The following is an 18,706-nucleotide window of genomic DNA, read 5'->3' on the forward strand; positions in this document are numbered from 1 at the left end:
AGGGGCCGTATTCACGTCGATCATTTTCGTAAGAATTTTCTTACGCATGACCTAATTCTTCAGATTTTTTTTTAATCACGTGAACTCCGTCGATAAAAACTTACGAAGTGTCGACGTGAATACCAAATTATACTTGGGAAAGAAAATCGACTTACGAAGTCGACGTGAATACGGCCCCAGAGCACTTTCGTGCATGGGGCATATTTCATGGGATCACAAGTAGTTGCTCCTGGTCAAGGTAGATTGTAAAAATATTCCTAGCGTTGAGGCCCCCACTTCACTGTGGAAGGCAACACTTCCCCAGCATAAAATCGCAAAGGTATAATCTTTGTGCATTTTTAAACCTTTTCATTGCATCCATTTTTGTAATCCTGACTCTAAAAAAATGGGGTTAAGTTTTATAATTTTATGTTCGAGAAGCTCACTATTTATGGAACTGCTGCAAATTTGCATGTTCAAGTACCATTCCCCAACAATAGATTTTGAAATATGTCTATTACAAAAATAGTGGCGTGGGGTAGGTTCGTGTACGCACTGTAGGGACACATTCGTGCAACCTTTTTTCATCATTGCGGTCTATGACTGACTGTGTAGTAGGTTTCATTTATGATGCTCGCCTAGAGCTCAGTCTCGGCTCCCGGTGCGGCCGGCCACGGTGCATGCGATGTCATGAAATGGGAGTCACGTCGCCTGGGCGAGGTCAGGGAGGCGGGCCGATGGCCGGCAGCTGGTAGCCCATTCTTGGTGCTTACCCCAAATGCTTATTGGTTATCCCACCCCCTGCCATTTTTTTTAACTTTGTGGGGTGTGCTGAAGTGCCCCACCCCTTGCACAAAGTGCCCCATGCACTGGGTAGTTTCGTGCAAACCAATAGAGTTATTAGAAGTCTCTTTTAATAGAAAAAAAATGTTAGCAGATGACTCTTCTAGGTAAAAAATATTTGCAAGAGTTGTTTTCCATACCACAATCAACAATTTTATCATTGCTCCAACCAAAGAACATATATTTGGAATATTAATTATCCATTATTTTGCACAAAAGTGCCCCACCCTACCTGTTTATAATGCGTCACAGTAAATAATGTTCCAATTTTCAGGAAAAGCTGGTGCTCATCGGAAGAACATGGTCAGGCCTAGTGACCATCATGTTGCAGCTCCTGCAGCAACATTAGAACTGGAGTTGCAAGGGGCATTCGATCAAGGTATGTTCATGTTATATGATAAATGTGAGTGTCCGAACTGTTTCTTTATTAGCATATCTTAGTTATCTCACAATTTCACCTGCTTGTGGTAGCATCCATTACCACCAAAGGTTTTGTCTTCTAGGGGTCTATTCCACTGGATCCTCCCCAAAAATGATTAGAGGAGGCTGGATTTCGCCACGATTTTTGCGACCTAGGGTAGTGTGGGGTAATTTGAACATATTTTTACGTCTTCTCCGTTGTACCAAATTCCAGCTCAACCCTGGATGAAGAAAAACTGTTTCAGTAGCGCATGTGTCACTTGCTTTCACCATGCAAGCCTCATTTTTGGACGAGCCGAGCATACCTTGAATAGCATAGCATCACTTCTCCACCAAGTCACGGTGTGTTCAAATTGCCCCACCGTGGGGTAATTTGAACATACTGCCTTTATCTGCCATAAAAACGATAGTCTCGCCAGCACCGATGTTGTTTGACCCATAAACGAATAGGCAGAGCAATTCTAAACATAGCTTCATTTGAAAAAGCAACACAACAACAAAAATAACAGTTGCAGAGTATCAATATCTGCACGCTGCACACCGGTCAGTTGACAGAATTCGCCTCTCTTCAATGAACAGAACGTCTATCATCTCCGTTCGATAAAAACCCTACCAAACCTTACTTCATCTGTTATAGTGGTGCCAATCGGAACCTGGACATTCGGGAGTTCCGATTCTTTATAATGTCCAATTCGGAATTGATTGCACAAAGGTATAGTATTCTGGACAACGTTGGACGATTGCCTGCCACACTTACGCGTTTTCATCAAGTAATCGTGCGTAGCATTGATTGGCGAATGGAAAGCTTGTTAAGCTCTCAATATAATGAACACCTTTCGGCTGGTAAAATTACATGATAAGCAATATAAATGACGGTTTTGAGTGTTGATAGCTGCATAATTTTCGGACATATTTGGACAAATAATTGATTTTAACATTTTTTTGGACGGAAAATCAACGAAAATGCCGGACAGTAGACGGATATTAGACGTAAATTTTCTAAAACTGGCATCACTTATTTGCTACTGCTTTGGGTCGAAAATATTGGCAAAAAAAGAACTGGGAGCGTTGTTTTTTCGGAGCTATCCCTGTCTTCATTGAAATTCTCACACTATGCTCAAATTACCCCACGCTAAAAGTTATTTTGCCATTTTTAAAAACAGGATTCAAAAGCAAATTTCTTGGATTGAAGGCACTGATTAGGTCATTGTACAACAAAAGCCGTTGCGTATTAGGCGCTAGCAATGCAAGATTTTGCGCTGCAATGAAGTTGCAATGAAATGTTGTTAGGCGTTTTTCCTTGCGAAATTGATTTTTACACTGTGCGTCAACATCTTCATTCCCTGAAACTTTAAACCCCGTTCATATGATAGCCCTTTTGGTTACGATAATTTCTCTCATTGGTCTTACTGTCATGCCACTTATGGATTTTCCGTAATTTTGTGTTATTCACACTATGTTCAAATTGCCCCACATGTTCAAATTACCCCACCCTACCCTATAGAACATTTTTAGAGGAGATATCAGCTGCCTGCGACTGACAATAGCAGACGATTCTGGTGCACACAACAACGGTTAACCGGTAACCCGCACCCCGTAGGGCTATCGGCCGACCCTACCACCCGGACCCGTGGGGGGCGGGCGATAGCCCCCCCCCCCCCCTAAGATCTCGGAAAGTTACCAGCCGATTTTCAACATTCAAACGGCGTATGATATCCCCACCAGGGAATTACCTTGTGACCCAATTTCATTGACCTTGGTCCAACCAATGACGTGACAGGTGAGGTCAGGTCAAAGGTAGAATTTTTACCGTCAACAGATATTCCTAGAAAGGTGTTGTAAAATCGAAAAATGCATATGCGATTGAAACTCATCGATGGGTCATTGTTTGACAAACGCATATTCTGCTTTTTGAGGTCACTGATAGGTACCAGGTCAGGTCACTGAGGGTCACAGTATGAAAGTGTCATGGTACATGTTTTATGGTTGATTTTACATGACAAATGCGATGTTGTGGTTCAGGCAACCTTTGGGACCAGTTGCGGCTACGTTCTTGTAAAGGTCAGGTCAAATGAGGTCAAATTGTATAGTTGATATTGCTTACATAAAATGGGTATCGGTAGTCGGTACCATACAGCGCGTCACGGGGAGTCTTATGGTGGTCTTTGTTTTGCACTAAGAAGTCTAGAATTGCCAAACATATATTTTTTTAAATTGAGTTGTAATTTCTAAATTGAGTTTGATCGCGAACAAGTGAGGTGACGTCATCAGCCAAATTTGGTGAACAAACAGCGAACAGTTCACGAACGTTCATGAATCGTTCGCTATCACGGTGAAGAGGGGGTGGATATGGTCCCTTTCTAATAATTTTAGGATGTTGACCTCAGGTCAAGATCAGAGGGCTGTTCGGCTGCGCAGCCAAAATGAAATATGCTGCAGCACGCATGCGCAGTGAGGGCTACGGTTCCCGTTAGTCCCGCCCACACTACAGCGTCACCGCCTGTGTGACGTCAACTACTGAAGTATACTTCGTTTTCCTGCAGCCGGAAATTCGATGCTGCAGGAGGCGAAAGTGGCGCGGATTAAAGTTAACCGTCCAATATTTCTTATTGTAAGCGGTTTGTATGCTGTTTTTGGGGTATCATTATCACACTTTTCGGTGGCTTATTGGTATTCACCGCATTTGAACGCAATTTAAACGTTATTTGAGCGACAATCACCAGTCCACCCGCACAACGGTTCGCCGCGTTTGAAATAGGCTGCAGCGACGCTCGGCCGCGGCGTGTCGGCGGAGATTGGGCGGAGCCAGGCGGTTGACGTCACCCAAGTATGACGCACGCAGCACAGATCTATGCTGCAGGGACCCGAACAGCCCTCAGGTCAAAGCCACTTGGGCCAGAAAGCTGCTGGGAAGATATCGTTCTGCATATCATTCGATGTGGCAGTTCTTTCTGAGTCAATTAATGGTTCAACTGACTCGCTAGCCCAGTTTGATCAGAAGTTATGAGTGAAAAGCTAGAATTACACCAAACAAGTTAAAATTTTATGTCTTGTTTGATGTCATGCAATGTCTAGAATGCAAATTTAAGCTTTAGCATTGAATGAATCATAATAAACCTTGATATTATGGGCTTGAGATACGATTTGCGCGTTTTTTACTTGGCGAAAAAAGACGACTATAACCGTGTGAGTTACTGTATGGGAATACCAGCGCAAAAGCTATAAAAATGCGGCCTTGTCTATGAACGTCCACGAACAGTTCGTGAACAGGGCACTGCTCGTAAACACGTGACCTTTGCAGTGACCCTGACACCTTAACATTAGTTTTGAGTTGAGATAGCCAAATTGGGGTCCCTGGCCTGCAATTACTGGTTTGGGTGCTCACAACATCGAAAAATGCTACAAATTGAAAATATTTGATCTCAAAGTTGCAGCACATGGATTCAGAGGGGCTAATGTATTTGAATGCCCCCTCTGGATGTGTGACATCAGTGCAGATGTAACGATTTTTAAATGTTTAACTACAACGTTTGGTAGCACGTGGTGATATATATGCTGCATTGCGCAACATCTGCCGCAATTTAAGGATGCCTAATTATTGCTTCCAAATGACGTCGTAGGAATAGCGGAGGTCCCAAAAAGTAAACAAAAGTAAAAGTCTGATATCTTGAAAACCAGTGAATATTTTTCTGTGAAATTTGGTAGATATATTTTTTATCTTTCTCAACCAAGCGACATCACTTTTATGCCAATTCATTAACTTTTTCGAAGGTGGGAGCCGGGAGTTTCCCTTTAATGCCAGAATTCGTGAGCAATCAAATAAACAAACAAGCATTGTTGACGGAACTGTTCATGAACAAATATACGAACACCAAACTTTGAATAAATGTTGTTTTAATTTGCAGAATTGCTCATGTAAACTGGTCTTTTTGAAAACATTATTTTCTATAACTGTAATGAAAAACCTAAGTCACGTGGCTGATAAATTATATATATAATAAAGCGCCTTAAAACTGCGCTTTATTTAATCATATTATTTTCAATGAAGCTGATGTTTTTGTTTGGGCTTGTTGGCTCATGCATGCATTGCAATTGTCAATGCATGTGCTATATCTTCAGCTGGTTGTCCATGTGCTTTTCAGAACAACATCAGCCATCTTCCGGTGATCAACATAATCCAGAAGGGCAGTCATGGAGTGCCAGACAGGCTGTGGAAACTGACAATTGGGACAACATAAGAAGTGCAGTCTTCCAGGATGTCGTAGCTGCCCGCACAGTGCCAGCAACAGGTGAGGATGGGTTTAGCAGATTACGCATCCATCTTACAATCTTACATGCATTTTACATGTATTTGGAGTGGACATTCAATTATTTTAATCGGGACGCTTTTCACCCGCTGCTGCCAAAACAGCTTCCCCAACAGCCCACTAGATGGCTTACTGTGTTGAGGCGCGAGGGCGAGGGCTATGCTGTTTGGTTGGTGCTGTTGACCAATGAGAGACCGAGAAACGCACGCAAGCCGTGACGTAGCTGCTGACGTCTGTTCAGCCCTTACTATGGTCAAGTGCTGAAGCGAGATAGGTTTTCAGTACAGCATCATGATGTCTCCTTTACATAGCACGTGGGCTGCTGTGATGACGTCATGTAACCGTGACAGCAATCAGGCGCCGACGTCATAGTCTGCTGATTAAAAAAAAAACAGCGATTGAACAGGGCCCAGGTATGGCCATCTGTCAACCGCAGACCGTATCTGTTAGAGGCTCGCAACGAGGGCTGTAATCGAATCACCTTCTTCAGCCTTCAACAGTCACTACGTTTCCATGACACGCTTAAATCGATTTAACGAAATTTCACGTGCGTTTTTCTCGGAAACTATTCATCTTCATCTTGTGCAAAAAAAAAATGAGTGTATTTATTTGTATTTGTACATATCGCGGCTTTTCAGACCGCGATTGATTGATCGATTGATGATTTATCGATTGACGATCGATTGACGAATGATTGATTGATTGATTGATTTATGGTTTTAGCTACCGCTTAATCCTGTATTTACAGTTTTAAATGTCTTAATGATATGGTCGAGGAAATCCATTTTGCAAAATTGGTTTAACTTGTGCCCTGGAAACGTAGGCAATAGGTCTATAAGAGATTTTAAACAGATAGCAAATTTCGAGAACACATTTTTTCTTAAAGGTACCCTCCCACCTACAAAAAAGTTTATGAATTGACATGAAAGTGATGTCACTCGGTTCAGAAAGAGCGAAAACGAATATCTACCAAATTTCACCGAAAAATATTCACCGGTTTTCAAGATATTAGACTTTTACTTTTGTTTACTTTTTGGGATCTCCGCTGTTCCTAGCGACTTTATTTGGAAGCAATAGTTTGGCAGCTGAAAGTGCGGCACTTGCTGCGCGCAAAGCAGCATATACCACCGCGTGCTACAAAACGTTTTAGTCAAACATTTAAAAATCGTTAGGTATCTGCGCTGACGTCACACATTCAGAGGGGTATTCCTATGCATTAGCCCCTCTGAATCAAAATACTGCAATTTTGAAATTCAATATTTCCGATTTAAGGCATTTCTCGATGTTGTGAGTGCCGAAACCGGTAATTGTGAGCCAGGGACCCCATTTTGGCTATCTCAACTCAAATCTAATGTTAAGGTGGGAGGGTCCCTTTAACGGATTATCATCAATATATATTTTATCAGAGATTCAAGCACTGAAACATTGGATTTTAGTTTCGACTGGTGTCATACCTTAGATAAAAATAGCTGACCATAATGCGTTGTTGTTTCAGGGTCGGTATGCTCAAGCTGTGGCTACCACGCCAGTGTTGTTTGCGACAACTGTCCAGTGGCTGCGTTGTGCCTGAAGTGTGATGTGCAGCGTCACACGTCTCAGCCGTTTCATCGTCGACGGCACTGGGTTCGTGGGTTCCTGGAACCCTTGTCGCCTGGTGTCTCTGTCTCGGCTACAGGAGAATTCATTGACTTTGGTAAGTTTCCATTTTTTATGGTAGCCGCCCATTCCCCCATGCTCAAGATGTAACGACGTTATCTAGGCATCTTTTTGCCGGATTCACTCAATATTACTTTACTAATAGATCCACTGCCAGTCGTTCTTCCCTGGCGGTAGGAATAGGATGGTAAATATGCCCGTACGTATTGCATACTTACGTACGTATTGCATGTCCACTTCAGGACGGGTCGCTGCCACTCGGCAGTAAAGCCTGAAACAGACTCTTTCCGCAGTCAGAAAATCGCATGCGAAAACCTAATCAAATACATGGAAGCACGCTCGCATCAATCGCACGCACCTCACGCATCTGATTGATACGGGAAAATTACAATGTATTTGAATAGGTTCTCGCATGCGATTTCCTGAATGCGGGAAGAGTCTGTTTCAGCCTTAAGATAATTGTGTAAACTGTGTAAAAAGTACTTGCCATTTAGCTTCGGCAGTGACCTGTCCCGTGCTGAAGACATGGGTCAACCAATATCCTAGAATCGTAAAATTTAGTAATAAAATGGCACTCATGAAATATTTTCCCACTCATTTCTCCAGTTTTTTATTTTATTTTTCACTCCTTGGATATCGTGCTCTAGTTATCGTCTAAAAGATGTGGTTTAAAAACGTTTAGGATGCAGGTCACTCAGCGGGCCGCAGCTTCCGAAACACGCGCTGCGCTGTCGGAATAAAAATGTAAATGAGCTCAGAAATTAAATTTCAAAACTAGCGGGCAGTAAGCGCGCACGATGGGGTGGCATCACCGGATACTGGCGCCTGCTGCCCTGCAGTCTTTGAAAATGTTGCAAGGCGAATGCTTAGTCTGATTTTTTACCCTATTTGATTGTTTTTGTAAAATAAGCGTCACTGTTATTGATTTTTTTTTTTTTTGCTTTTATATTTTTTAATCACGTTTATGCGTTGTCTTTATTAGTATGTCAACTTAAATGTATCGTTTGTTTCAGCTCCCGTCTTGCCGCTGTACAGATCCAAGAAGGTTTGCCGAACTTGCAAAGCTGATTGCGAAATGCAGGCTTCCTCCGCGATGGTGATTGTCATCACCTTGCAAGGTATGTGATGTGTCTTCTTTTAATACATTTAGTTGGGACGTTTTGCTTGGCGGGATACACGAGGACATAGCCCCGCTATACAGAGCTTCTTGCGCTGGGACGTAAGCTCTTACCACACGGAATTCATCGCTCTACCGACAGCTACCTGGACTGACTACATGCGACTACATGCGGCTATAGATGAAGCAGTTGTGTTATTTTATTGCGGATTGTCTTTTGATGAATGCACTATGAAATAACGTCAACACTCAACCATCACATGCTTGTTATTTTATTGAGACATTGCATTTCCTTATAGAAAGTCCAGGCCTTGAACCCAGCGATGCCTTTAAAGCTTCGGTTACAACGAATGCCCGGGTCATATCCAATGATCCCCTATATCTACCCTGACCAGTATAGCGCCTTTTGGGGCGACTAACGGAGCGAGCGAGGGGGTGAGTCTTGCACGTGCGAAATTTCGAGGGGGTACCTCCAACTGACTTGTGCACGGCACCCTACTGACTGGTCTCTAGCGATGTGCCAAATTTGGGCACAATCGGCCCAGCCGTTCTCGAGATCTGGAAGCGGCACCCTGCACGTGCGCACGTGCAAAATGGGTCCCAACTGACTTGTGCACGGCACCCTAGTAACCGGTCCCTAACTGTGTACCAAATTTGAGCGCAATCGGTCGAGCCGTTCTCGAGATCTGGAAACGACCCCTGCACGTGCGCACGTGCAGCGGCACCCCAACTCTGGCACATGGATATGCAGTGCCTAGTGGGTGCCTACCTACATGCCAACTTTCAGCGCAATCGGCCAAGTAGTTACCGAGATATTGCAACAATTACAAAAGTGACACCTCTTCGTTTTGCACGTGGCACGTGCATAAGGGGTCACCCACATGCATCGGGAATAGTCCAATACTTGGTAGAAGGAATGAAGCTACCCTACAAAAATTACCGCATGTAAATCGGTCAAGTGGTTGCTGAGATATAAGCCTCGCAAAAGCGTCCGCACGGCCGGCCGGCCGCTCATACTCAGAAATTTCCGTTATTCTACGTAAGACTCCGCTCGCTTCGCTCGCTCCGTAATAACCTGGGGACCAGTTTTTATCAGGAGGCAGAATGCGGCGTTCGAATTTCTATGCAATATGCATGTAAAGCATGTTAACCCTCGCCCGTATAGGGGGCGGGGGGTCGAACGGAACCCTTCCCCTCGGTTTTTCGCGAATAAATCGCGTAAAAAGCGGCTGATCGCGACGAAACTTTCATTACCCTCGAGTCAATCAATTTTACACCTACTCTAAAAAAATTCATAACCCTGACCCAAATGACCTTTGACCCGTGACCTATTTCTTGGGGTCATGTTCGGCCGGAATCGCGATTCGGCGCATGTCGGCTCGCGTTAGCCGCGCGTTTGTAGTCTTCGTGGTTTAAAGCGTTCAAACATGGGATATGATGTTGGTTCCAAGCATTAGGGTGGGTGTCAAGGTCGACTGAATGTCAGGTCAGGTCATTGACCTTTGATGACCTTGGTTCAATTTTTCAAGCTTTACATGTTTCTAGGCTAGTTTTTTTTTAGCTGAATTCGAATTTGGCAATCATTTGAACATTAACGAAGTAGTTTTGGTGCCTTCGTAACATATCATGCTGAAACATTTTCAAAATCTGACGTGGGAAATTTGTGCAAAATTTTGATAGGTTCGATGGGGAGCGCGTGGCGCGTGCCCAAAGAGCAATCGACCGAAATGGATTCATAACCAAATCCACTCAGGACCAATCCAACACCACGGATCGAAAATCACCCCTTATTCGCGTTGCGGAGCAAGCGGGTCACCCTAGTACCTCCGTAAGGTCGGACAGTTTGTTTCAAGTCCTCGGTCAGCCGGAGTTCTATAGCCTTGGGTCAGCCTGACAATTCTTTGCCTTCGCCCTACGGGCTCGTGCAAAAACTTGTCAGGCTGACCTCGGACTTAAAAAAATAAACTGTATACCGGCCCCGGGAAGTATTATATATTACCATATGGTGGAGTATCTCTTAAGTATTGGCACGAGCGTTCGGAAAATGTTGGTATATGCTTTCGGCCCTGCTTTAGGTATCTGAGAAACGGTTTTGGACCGTGGTCATTTTTCGTATACCAGCAGATTGTTTTGAGGTCATTGACCCGTCTTTCAACATTGCTTACAAAGCTCATTTCTAGCTATGATTCTTTCTTCTTTGCGTTGCCCAGAAGACGGGATAACTTTGGTGGGCCATGTGGCGATATCTATCCGTAGGTACGAAACGCAAATAAACGCCAATAATCAAATTTTTATTCAGGTAGGTACACGTCATTTTGGACTAGTCGACAGAGCAGTGTTGACAGCTCCGGGTGTTACCGTGCCGTGCTTCTTACTTCATTTTGATGTTCACGATTCCACGGTTGCTGATGTTGAACACGATATAAGGGGAGCTGGAAACTGATTACGGAGCGAGCGAAGCGAGCGTAGTCTTTCCTTAGATTAACGGAAATTTCTGAGTATGAGCGGCCGGCCGGCCGGCCGGCCGTGGTCACGCTTTTGCGAGGCTTATATCTCAGCAACCACTTGACCGATTTACATGCGGTAATTTTTATAGGGTAGCTTCATTCCTTCTACCAAGTATTGGACTATTCTCAATGCATGTGGGTGACCCCTTATGCACGTGCCACGTGCAAAACGAAGAGGTGTCAGTTTTGTTATTGTTGCAATATCTCGGTAACTACTTGGCCGATTGCGCTGAAAGTTGGCATGTAGGTAGGCACCCACTAGGCACTGCATATACATGTGCCAGAGTTGGGGTGCAGCTGCACGTGCGCACGTGCAGGGGTCGTTTCCAGATCTCGGGAACGGCTTGACCGATTGCGCTCAAATTTGGTACACGGTTAGGGACCGGTTAGTAGGGTGCCGTGCACAAGTCAGTTGGGACCCATTTTGCACGTGCGCACGTGCAGGGTGCCGCTTCCAGATCTCGAGAACGGCTGGGCCGATTGTGCTCAAATTTGGCACGTCGCTAGAGACCAGTTAGTAGGGTGCCGTGCACGAGTCAGTTGGAGGTACCCCCTCGCAATTTCGCACGTGCAAGGCCCACCCTCTCGCTCGCTCCGTTAGTCGCCCCAAAAGGCGTTATACTGGTATTGTAAGGCTTCAAATTCTTCACGCCTTGTTCACTTTTTTCTTAACGTTTCCCGACTTTTTGTTTTTTAATAACAAAACTCAATACAATCTTAATTGTCATCACCAAAGTCAAATCCTAAGAAACTGGTGAGAAGCGTGGTTTTAAGAACCGCACGTTCCGCACGTTCGCACGTTTACGGTAAGAACCGCACGTTCGCGCTAATGCTAAAGGCATACTCCGGCATATAGTAAAGCCAATTATGCCAATAGCCAAATTGATCCCATTCCTGAACTTTTTGAAGGTGGGAGGGTCCCTTTAATGCCGATTGCCGAAATGGCTCCTCAAACAGTCAAGGCGAATGTTTCAGTTCAAATGCAAAAGGGTATAGTAAAAGTGAAGAGTACAGTGAAGATTATCACAATGTGTGGTCCACCTAATACCGATGGTATTGGATCGATGGATTTTTTGCATTTGGCATTCACAATCTTTCCATTATTTGGCCTCCGGGCCCAGACTAATGTAGTTCTCTCAAATATAATGCAATATGACATACTTTCTCCCATTTTCAGGCCGCTTTGACCTGCATGTCCCGGTCTGGTTGTGTGCGACATGCGGGATAACGACAGAAGTCAGTCACATCGACTTAGTTCGCTGCGGTTTCTACAGAGCGTCTCCGGTCAGGCTGTCAACAGTCATTCATGAAGATGTATTCATCATGTGGCAAAAGCTGAGGTCGCGTTCTCCTGGAACGTCACTAACGGCCTACATTTCGTCGCTCGAGGAGCTCGGGAAGACCTATGGCTGTGTGAGTTGATGAATAGTTTTTGATGATTTTTCCAAGGTCCCTAACTGAATTTAATCTAATTGGAAGGCATAGCGTTATAAGTTAAAATAAAAGGTACGACCATTTTATGATTTATTTTTATAATAGTAGTGTTACTGAGATTTATTTCATTACCAAAGAGATTGCATCGAGTTTCAAAGGCGATATCATTCCACGTACTTTGATATAGCTTAACAAGATCTTATTGTACGCATCCCCTTAAATATAATATATGAGCCGGTATTCCCACTTCGAACTATAAGACCTGTTCACTTTCGTTAGATGTGTGTAAAAAGACGTAAAACTGAGGGACGTAACTGAAAAAACTGGTTGGTGCACATTGGTTTCACAGACGATCAAATTCATTATTAATGATTTCTACTTTTGGTCCTATTTACCAGCCTTGCAGCTCGTATTTTCCGAGATTTCCAACTCCACAGAGATAGACGACTTGTCAAGAATTATGACTGAACTTATTTACCAGTAAAACGCCTTTTGGGCGAAGAACGAGCGAGCGAGATAGTGAGCCCTGCACGCGCGGAAGGGCGAGAGGGTACTTCCAACGGGCTTGTGGAAAGCACCCTTCTAACCGGTCGCTAGCGGTGTGCCAAATTTGAACGCAATCGGCCTAGCCGTTCCTGAGATCTGGAAGCGGCATTCTGCACGTGCGCACGTGCAAATGGGGTCCAAAATGACTTTTGCACGGCACCCTACTAACCGGTCTCCAACCCTGTACCAAATTTGAGCGCAATCGGCCCAGCCGTTCTCGAGATCTGGAAACGCCCCCTGCACGTGCGCACGTGCAGTAGCACCCCAACCTTAACACATGCAGATGAATTATCTGATGGAGACCTAACTGTGTACCGAGTTTCAATTCAATCGGCCCAACCGTTGTGCCGTTATTGAGGTTGCAATTATGGGGGTTCTTAAAAAATGTCCAACTTTACCACGCGCCACGTGCGGTGGTTGGCAAGAACGCATGGTGGCCATCACACCACAGAACTTTTACGTCCAAGTGACATTCAGTAAAGAAGACCGCTTGTCAATCGGATGTCCCGTTCCTAAGATATTAGATTTTGCAGAGCGTCCCCACGGCCGGCCGGCCGCTCATACTCAGGATTTTCCCTTAATTCAGTATGAACTCGCTCGCTCGCTGCGCTCGCTCGCTCGTAATAAGTAGCGCTGCATCTGAAATAACGGTATATTATAGTGTTAAAATCTTATTTTGAAAATATCATTTAAGGCTCCAATACAATGTGCGCTTACCAGATTTCTCAGTTATTTAGCCAGCAACCCTCGTGTTGTGTGCAAAGAAACGTTTACTGCGAGTGTCAAACTTATTTTTTAAAAAGCTAACTGTAGTAGCTCTACACTTTACAGTATTTTTGTCTCGGATTTTATTCAATTTGTGTTATTTACACCGAAAACGATAAAATAAGGATATCTAAAAAAGGAATATTTGTGAAAGCCATACATGCTGCAAAGTACATACCACGTATCCCGTCGTGCTACTTGAAACTGTTCGGGAGTTACAGGGGGCCGAAATAGGCCCCTTCACCCCCCCACCCCCCCCAACACACACATCTCCAACGCCACCGTCACCGCCACCACAAACGAGGCACATTGTCTGGATACACTAGTCAGTGGGAGGAGAGTGGGCTCGCGCTTAGTCATTTGAGTACGTTGTTGAGAACCATTGAGAGCTTTGACTGCGTACGAAAACTAACTTATAACTTTCATTTCAGGATAGACCAGTAGACTTCGAACGCCTGGAGAAGGCGTTTACGGAATGGACCTGCATACAGTTCGAACTTCAAGGCCTTCAAGGTTCGGACTTCATGGCTTGCGAGGCGTGCGGTGCTGAACCTCGTTGTGTTCATCTAGACGGCAATGCCAAGGTCTACCGGTATCGTTCGTCCGGAAGCAGTGAGATGGAATCTGCATACCATGTTGGAACATTCATCGAAGACAGAGATGCCGTCAACGCCCATGTCGACAAGATGAAGAGCGTGACCAAGGTCAGTACACTAGAGTGCGGTTGGGGAGCGTAACATATGCATTAATTATGCCTATATGTATTTGTATATGAGCCTGCGCCCCACTGGGCACGGTTCGTCGGAAGGTCATCTCAGGCTCAAAAGAAACGGTATATATCATTCGAAAGCTGACGGTGAGCTGATTCCAAAAATGTAATTTTTATCAAAATTGATCGATGGCCTTTTTTGAAAATTGCGTTTAAAACTTTATAATTTTTTAGTCGACGGGCTGTCCCGGGCATTCTTGAAAAATAAGCATGTTTTTTCGAGTTCCAGTGAAAGCTGAATGCCAAAAGAACAATATTTAGCGAAGCAATATTTCCAAACATTAATATGCGTCTCCCACAGCCGACAATAAGGCGCAATCACACAGCTCAGTGTCACAATGGACCAAATTCAGCCACACAGAAGCGTGAAATGACCCTTATCGACTCGCAGACCCGGCGCTCTCGGCCCGCCTGACCGGCCACGGGAAGAACGTTCGGCTCTCGTTCTACTAAACAAATGTCATATTTGTCAGTTTTAACTGTCCACATCGCTATTAACCCGCGCCCGGCTGGGGGTCCTGGATTTCCACGCCCTGCTGGGGGGGGGGGGGTTTGAACACCCCCCTTGTAACTCGGCTCCTGGGCCACGTAGCGATACGCGGAAGGCGGCGTTCGAAAGAACGTCAAAGATAATGACGAAATCACTTCGGTCAATTTTTTGGTCAGGTCAAAGGTCAGGTCACCAGAGGTCATTGAAGGCAAAATTTCGCCGATTTCCAGGTCAAATGTCGAAAAGTTCCAAGAAGCCAACGCATAACTCGGGAACCAATAGAGCTACAGCGCCGCGGAAAAGCGCATTCGATAGCCCTATTAACGCCCTTTCTGAGTAATTCTCTCAGATTTGACCTAACGTCAACGGTTTTGCCTGCAGGGGGCAAAAACTGCAAAAATAGCCGATTTTTTCGGAAACAGTTTTTCTGCAATAACTTTTGACCCAAGCCTTGTACGAGCTTACTTTTACCGGCATCGTGTTCCTCTCGTCAAGACGCATCGAATGAACTATAACTTGACCTTGAAAGGTCAGCTTGAAAATTTGACCTCAGGTCAAGGTCATGACCTGACCGGAAAGGGTCATGTTGCATATCAGTCGATCCGCATCGTCGAGCTGAACACATATAAGGCGTTTTCATCGCTCTAGCATGCCTCTATCAAAAGTTATTTGCGAAAAACTGTTAGATACCATTCGTGACCTAAGATGACCTCAGGGCATAAACAGGGGGTCACGGACACCATTTTCATGTTCAGTGTGTCTAAACCACTTGTAATTCGGTATTTGGGAGTGTTTATAATGCCTTTCGTCCAAAAGAGACGCATTTCAATTTTCTCCCATTGACTTATAATGGGGAGGTCGCAAAATTGACCTGACCTTAGGTCATCGATATCAAAATTCTGAGATATATATTTTGTACATGCTATTGCTGTTAGCAATCGCTGAAAGTTTCAAAGCGATCGGTCACTCGGTGTAGCTATGACAGACATTGAAACTTTTTATGAGGTGAGGTCACTTCAAGTGACCTGGTGACCTGACCTTGAATGACCTTGGTCTGAAATTTTCACAACATGTGTAGAATTGATGTATGATAAGGTGTACTAAAAACGGCGGCGCTCCGCGCCGTCGTTTTTGAAATATTCGCGAAAAACCACAAGGGGGGTGTTCAAACACCCCCCCCCCCCCAGCAGGGCGCGGGTTAAAGTTATTCAGGATACCTGTGAAGAAAATTCATTGTTCTGCTTGATTTACAGCATGCTTTAATTTACATTTTTCTTATACATGTTTTGTTCCATCCAGCTGCGCTCAGTCCCGCGCAGGGGAAGTGAGCGGGGTTTCACTGTCAGAGGCTGTATAACTGGTGACAGCTGCTCGGCCGTGCGACCGGTCAAAGGTTACCCTGCCCCACTGGGCGCTACCCCCACTCCACCTGAGCTGAGGCCGGTGCAACCTCTGACATTTCAGCGCGGCCAATTTTCCTTATATGGGCATGATACCAAGCTCAATGGAGCAAAGTAGACATGAACAAATGCAAATTAATGCATGATGTGAAGATGACAGGACAATGAATTTTCTTCACAGGTATCCTGAATAACTTGAATAGCGATGTGGACAGTTAAACTGACAAATATGACATTTGTTTAGTAGAACGAGAGCCGAACGTTCTTTCTGTGGCCGGTCAGGCGGGCCGAGAGCGCCGGGTCTGCGAGTCGATAAGGGTCATTTCACGCTTCTGTGTGGCTGAATTTGGTCCATTGTGACACTGAGCTGTGTGATTGCGCCTTATTGTCGGCTGTGGGAGACGCATATTAATGTTTGGAAATATTGCTTCGCCAAATATTGTTCTTTTGGCATTCAGCTTTCACTGGAACTCAAAAATACCTGTTTATGTTTTCAAGAATGTCCGGGACAGCCCGTTGAATAAAAGATTATAAAGTTTTTACAAAAAACGCAATTTTCAAAAAAGGCGATTTTGATCGATTTTGATAAAAATTACATTTTTGGATTCAGCTCACCGTCAGCTTTTGAATGGTACATATAGTTTCTTTTGAGCCTGAGATGATCTTCCGACGAACCGTGTGGGAGCGTAATCCTCTCCTCCAAACCTAATTTGGTTTATTAGCTTCTAAACGAGAAGGCGCAGCGCCACCATATTTGGTCTACTCTTTGAGAATCAAATTTGCGTACACCGACAATTTTGTCAATGCTTTCGTACGTCGGCGTGAGATGACTTTCACCAAGTGTTTGTGGGAAGCGCTCTGCTGCCTAGAGTAAAAGAGATCAAGCAAATAACTTTCACCCAAAAAAATGTCTTGTTAACCCGCGCCGTGCTAGGTTTGAAAAATACCTCAGTTATGTGCGAATGCGATTGGATGAGCACTCGTGCAGGTGTGCCGTCCAAGCAAATAGCACTATCACTCTTATTCATTTTTACTGGTTCTTTTTTCAGACAAGCAACCGGTGCGGGCTCTCCACTTGGACTGCTGGGAGAAATGACGCGGAAGCACTGCCATCCAAGCGGTCCCAAGATGAGACTGGGTTGGTTACAGCCACATGCCGTCACAGTGTCATCCTGGGTGGTGTAAATATGTACAGAGGAGAATCATTTGCATATAGTCACTTTCTCCACCAAGAACGCTTCCCTCATGTCCAGTACTTTGCGAGTGACATTGTATGCAAATACTGGCCTTGGGCGCAGCGTGTTTCGAGAAGATGGCCAGAATACAGCACCGGCGACTCCATGCCCTTCCTCAGCGTGATGCATGCTACTGGACATGCGTATTACTGCCAGGTATGCTCATTTTGTCATGTTTGGTTCCCTCGTCTACCTCATAACCCACATGTCACTTTGGCTTTCATTGTTATTTTCCTTATTATTTTCAGTGTTATTCATTAAATATTTGTCCACACTGGTTTATCATTATTATTTGTATTATTATTAGTATACCTAATGGGTGAGTAGTTGAAATCCGGACGACATTTTGACGCTTCATATTGTCGAATGTAGGAGGGGTATTAATAAAATAATATCACCAGTAAAACGCCTTTTGGGCGAAGAACGAGCGAGCGAGATAGTGAGCCCTGCACGTGCGTAAGGGTGAGAGGGTACTTCCAACGGGGCTTGTGCAAGGCACCCTTCTAATCGGTCGCTAGCGGTGTGCCAAATTTGAACGCAATCGGCCCAGCCGTTCCTGAGATCTGGAAGCGGCATTCTGCACGTGCGCACGTGCAAACGGGGTCCAAACTGACTTTTGCACGGCACCCTACTAACCGGTCCCCAACCGTGTACCAAATTTGAGCGCAATCGGCCCAGCCGTTCTCGAGATCTGGGAGCGCCCCCTGCACGTGCTCACGTGCAGTAGCACCCTAACCGCAACACATGGGATTGCATTGCCTGGTGGGTGCCTACCTGTATGCCAAGTTTCAGCGAAATCGCCCCAGTAATTACTGAGTTACTGAAATGGGAACAAATTTGGCACCTCTTATTGTTGTATTTTGCACGTGCAGTGGGGGTCACTCACAAAGATGAAGAGTATCCCAACTTTGGTAGAAGGGATGCAGCTACCCTATAAAAAGGACCGCAAGACAATCGCTCAAGCCGCTGCTGAGATATGGGCCTCTCAAAATCATTACTTTTGCAAAACTGCTTGAACACCCTTGACTTTTCACGTGGCACGTGCCACGGCGGTCACTGAGATGTATCAAAAGTAGTCAATTACGGGGTAAAAGGGATGGAGCTACCCAGCAAAAAAGACCGCAGGCCATTCGGTCCAGCGGTTGCTGAGATATAAGCCTCTCAAAAGCGTTACAGGCCGGGCCGGGCCGGGCCGCTCATACTGAGATTTTTCCGTTATATTGAAAAGACTTCGCTGC

At 44.9% G+C, this 18,706-nt stretch overlaps 1 protein-coding gene across 2 annotated transcripts in view; it reads left to right on the top strand.

Moving 5' to 3' along the window:
- LOC122367558 overlaps window positions 1-18,706 on the top strand; it is a 33,529-nt gene that overhangs the window by 10,188 nt on the left and 4,635 nt on the right. For both annotated transcript variants that reach the window (XM_043340784.1, XM_043340783.1), the window contains exons 3-9: window positions 1,097-1,201; window positions 5,385-5,531; window positions 7,045-7,242; window positions 8,219-8,323; window positions 12,007-12,242; window positions 14,006-14,278; window positions 17,283-17,624. In XM_043340784.1, the coding sequence (XP_043196719.1) occupies window positions 1,097-1,201; window positions 5,385-5,531; window positions 7,045-7,242; window positions 8,219-8,323; window positions 12,007-12,242; window positions 14,006-14,278; window positions 17,283-17,624 (1,406 nt within the window). The remainder of the gene's footprint in view (window positions 1-1,096; window positions 1,202-5,384; window positions 5,532-7,044; window positions 7,243-8,218; window positions 8,324-12,006; window positions 12,243-14,005; window positions 14,279-17,282; window positions 17,625-18,706) is intronic.

The sequence above is a fragment of the Amphibalanus amphitrite genome, unplaced genomic scaffold (assembly GCF_019059575.1).
Source record: "Amphibalanus amphitrite isolate SeventyFive unplaced genomic scaffold, NRLGWU_Aamphi_draft 000877F_arrow, whole genome shotgun sequence".
Taxonomy (NCBI): Eukaryota; Metazoa; Arthropoda; class Thecostraca; order Balanomorpha; family Balanidae; genus Amphibalanus; species Amphibalanus amphitrite.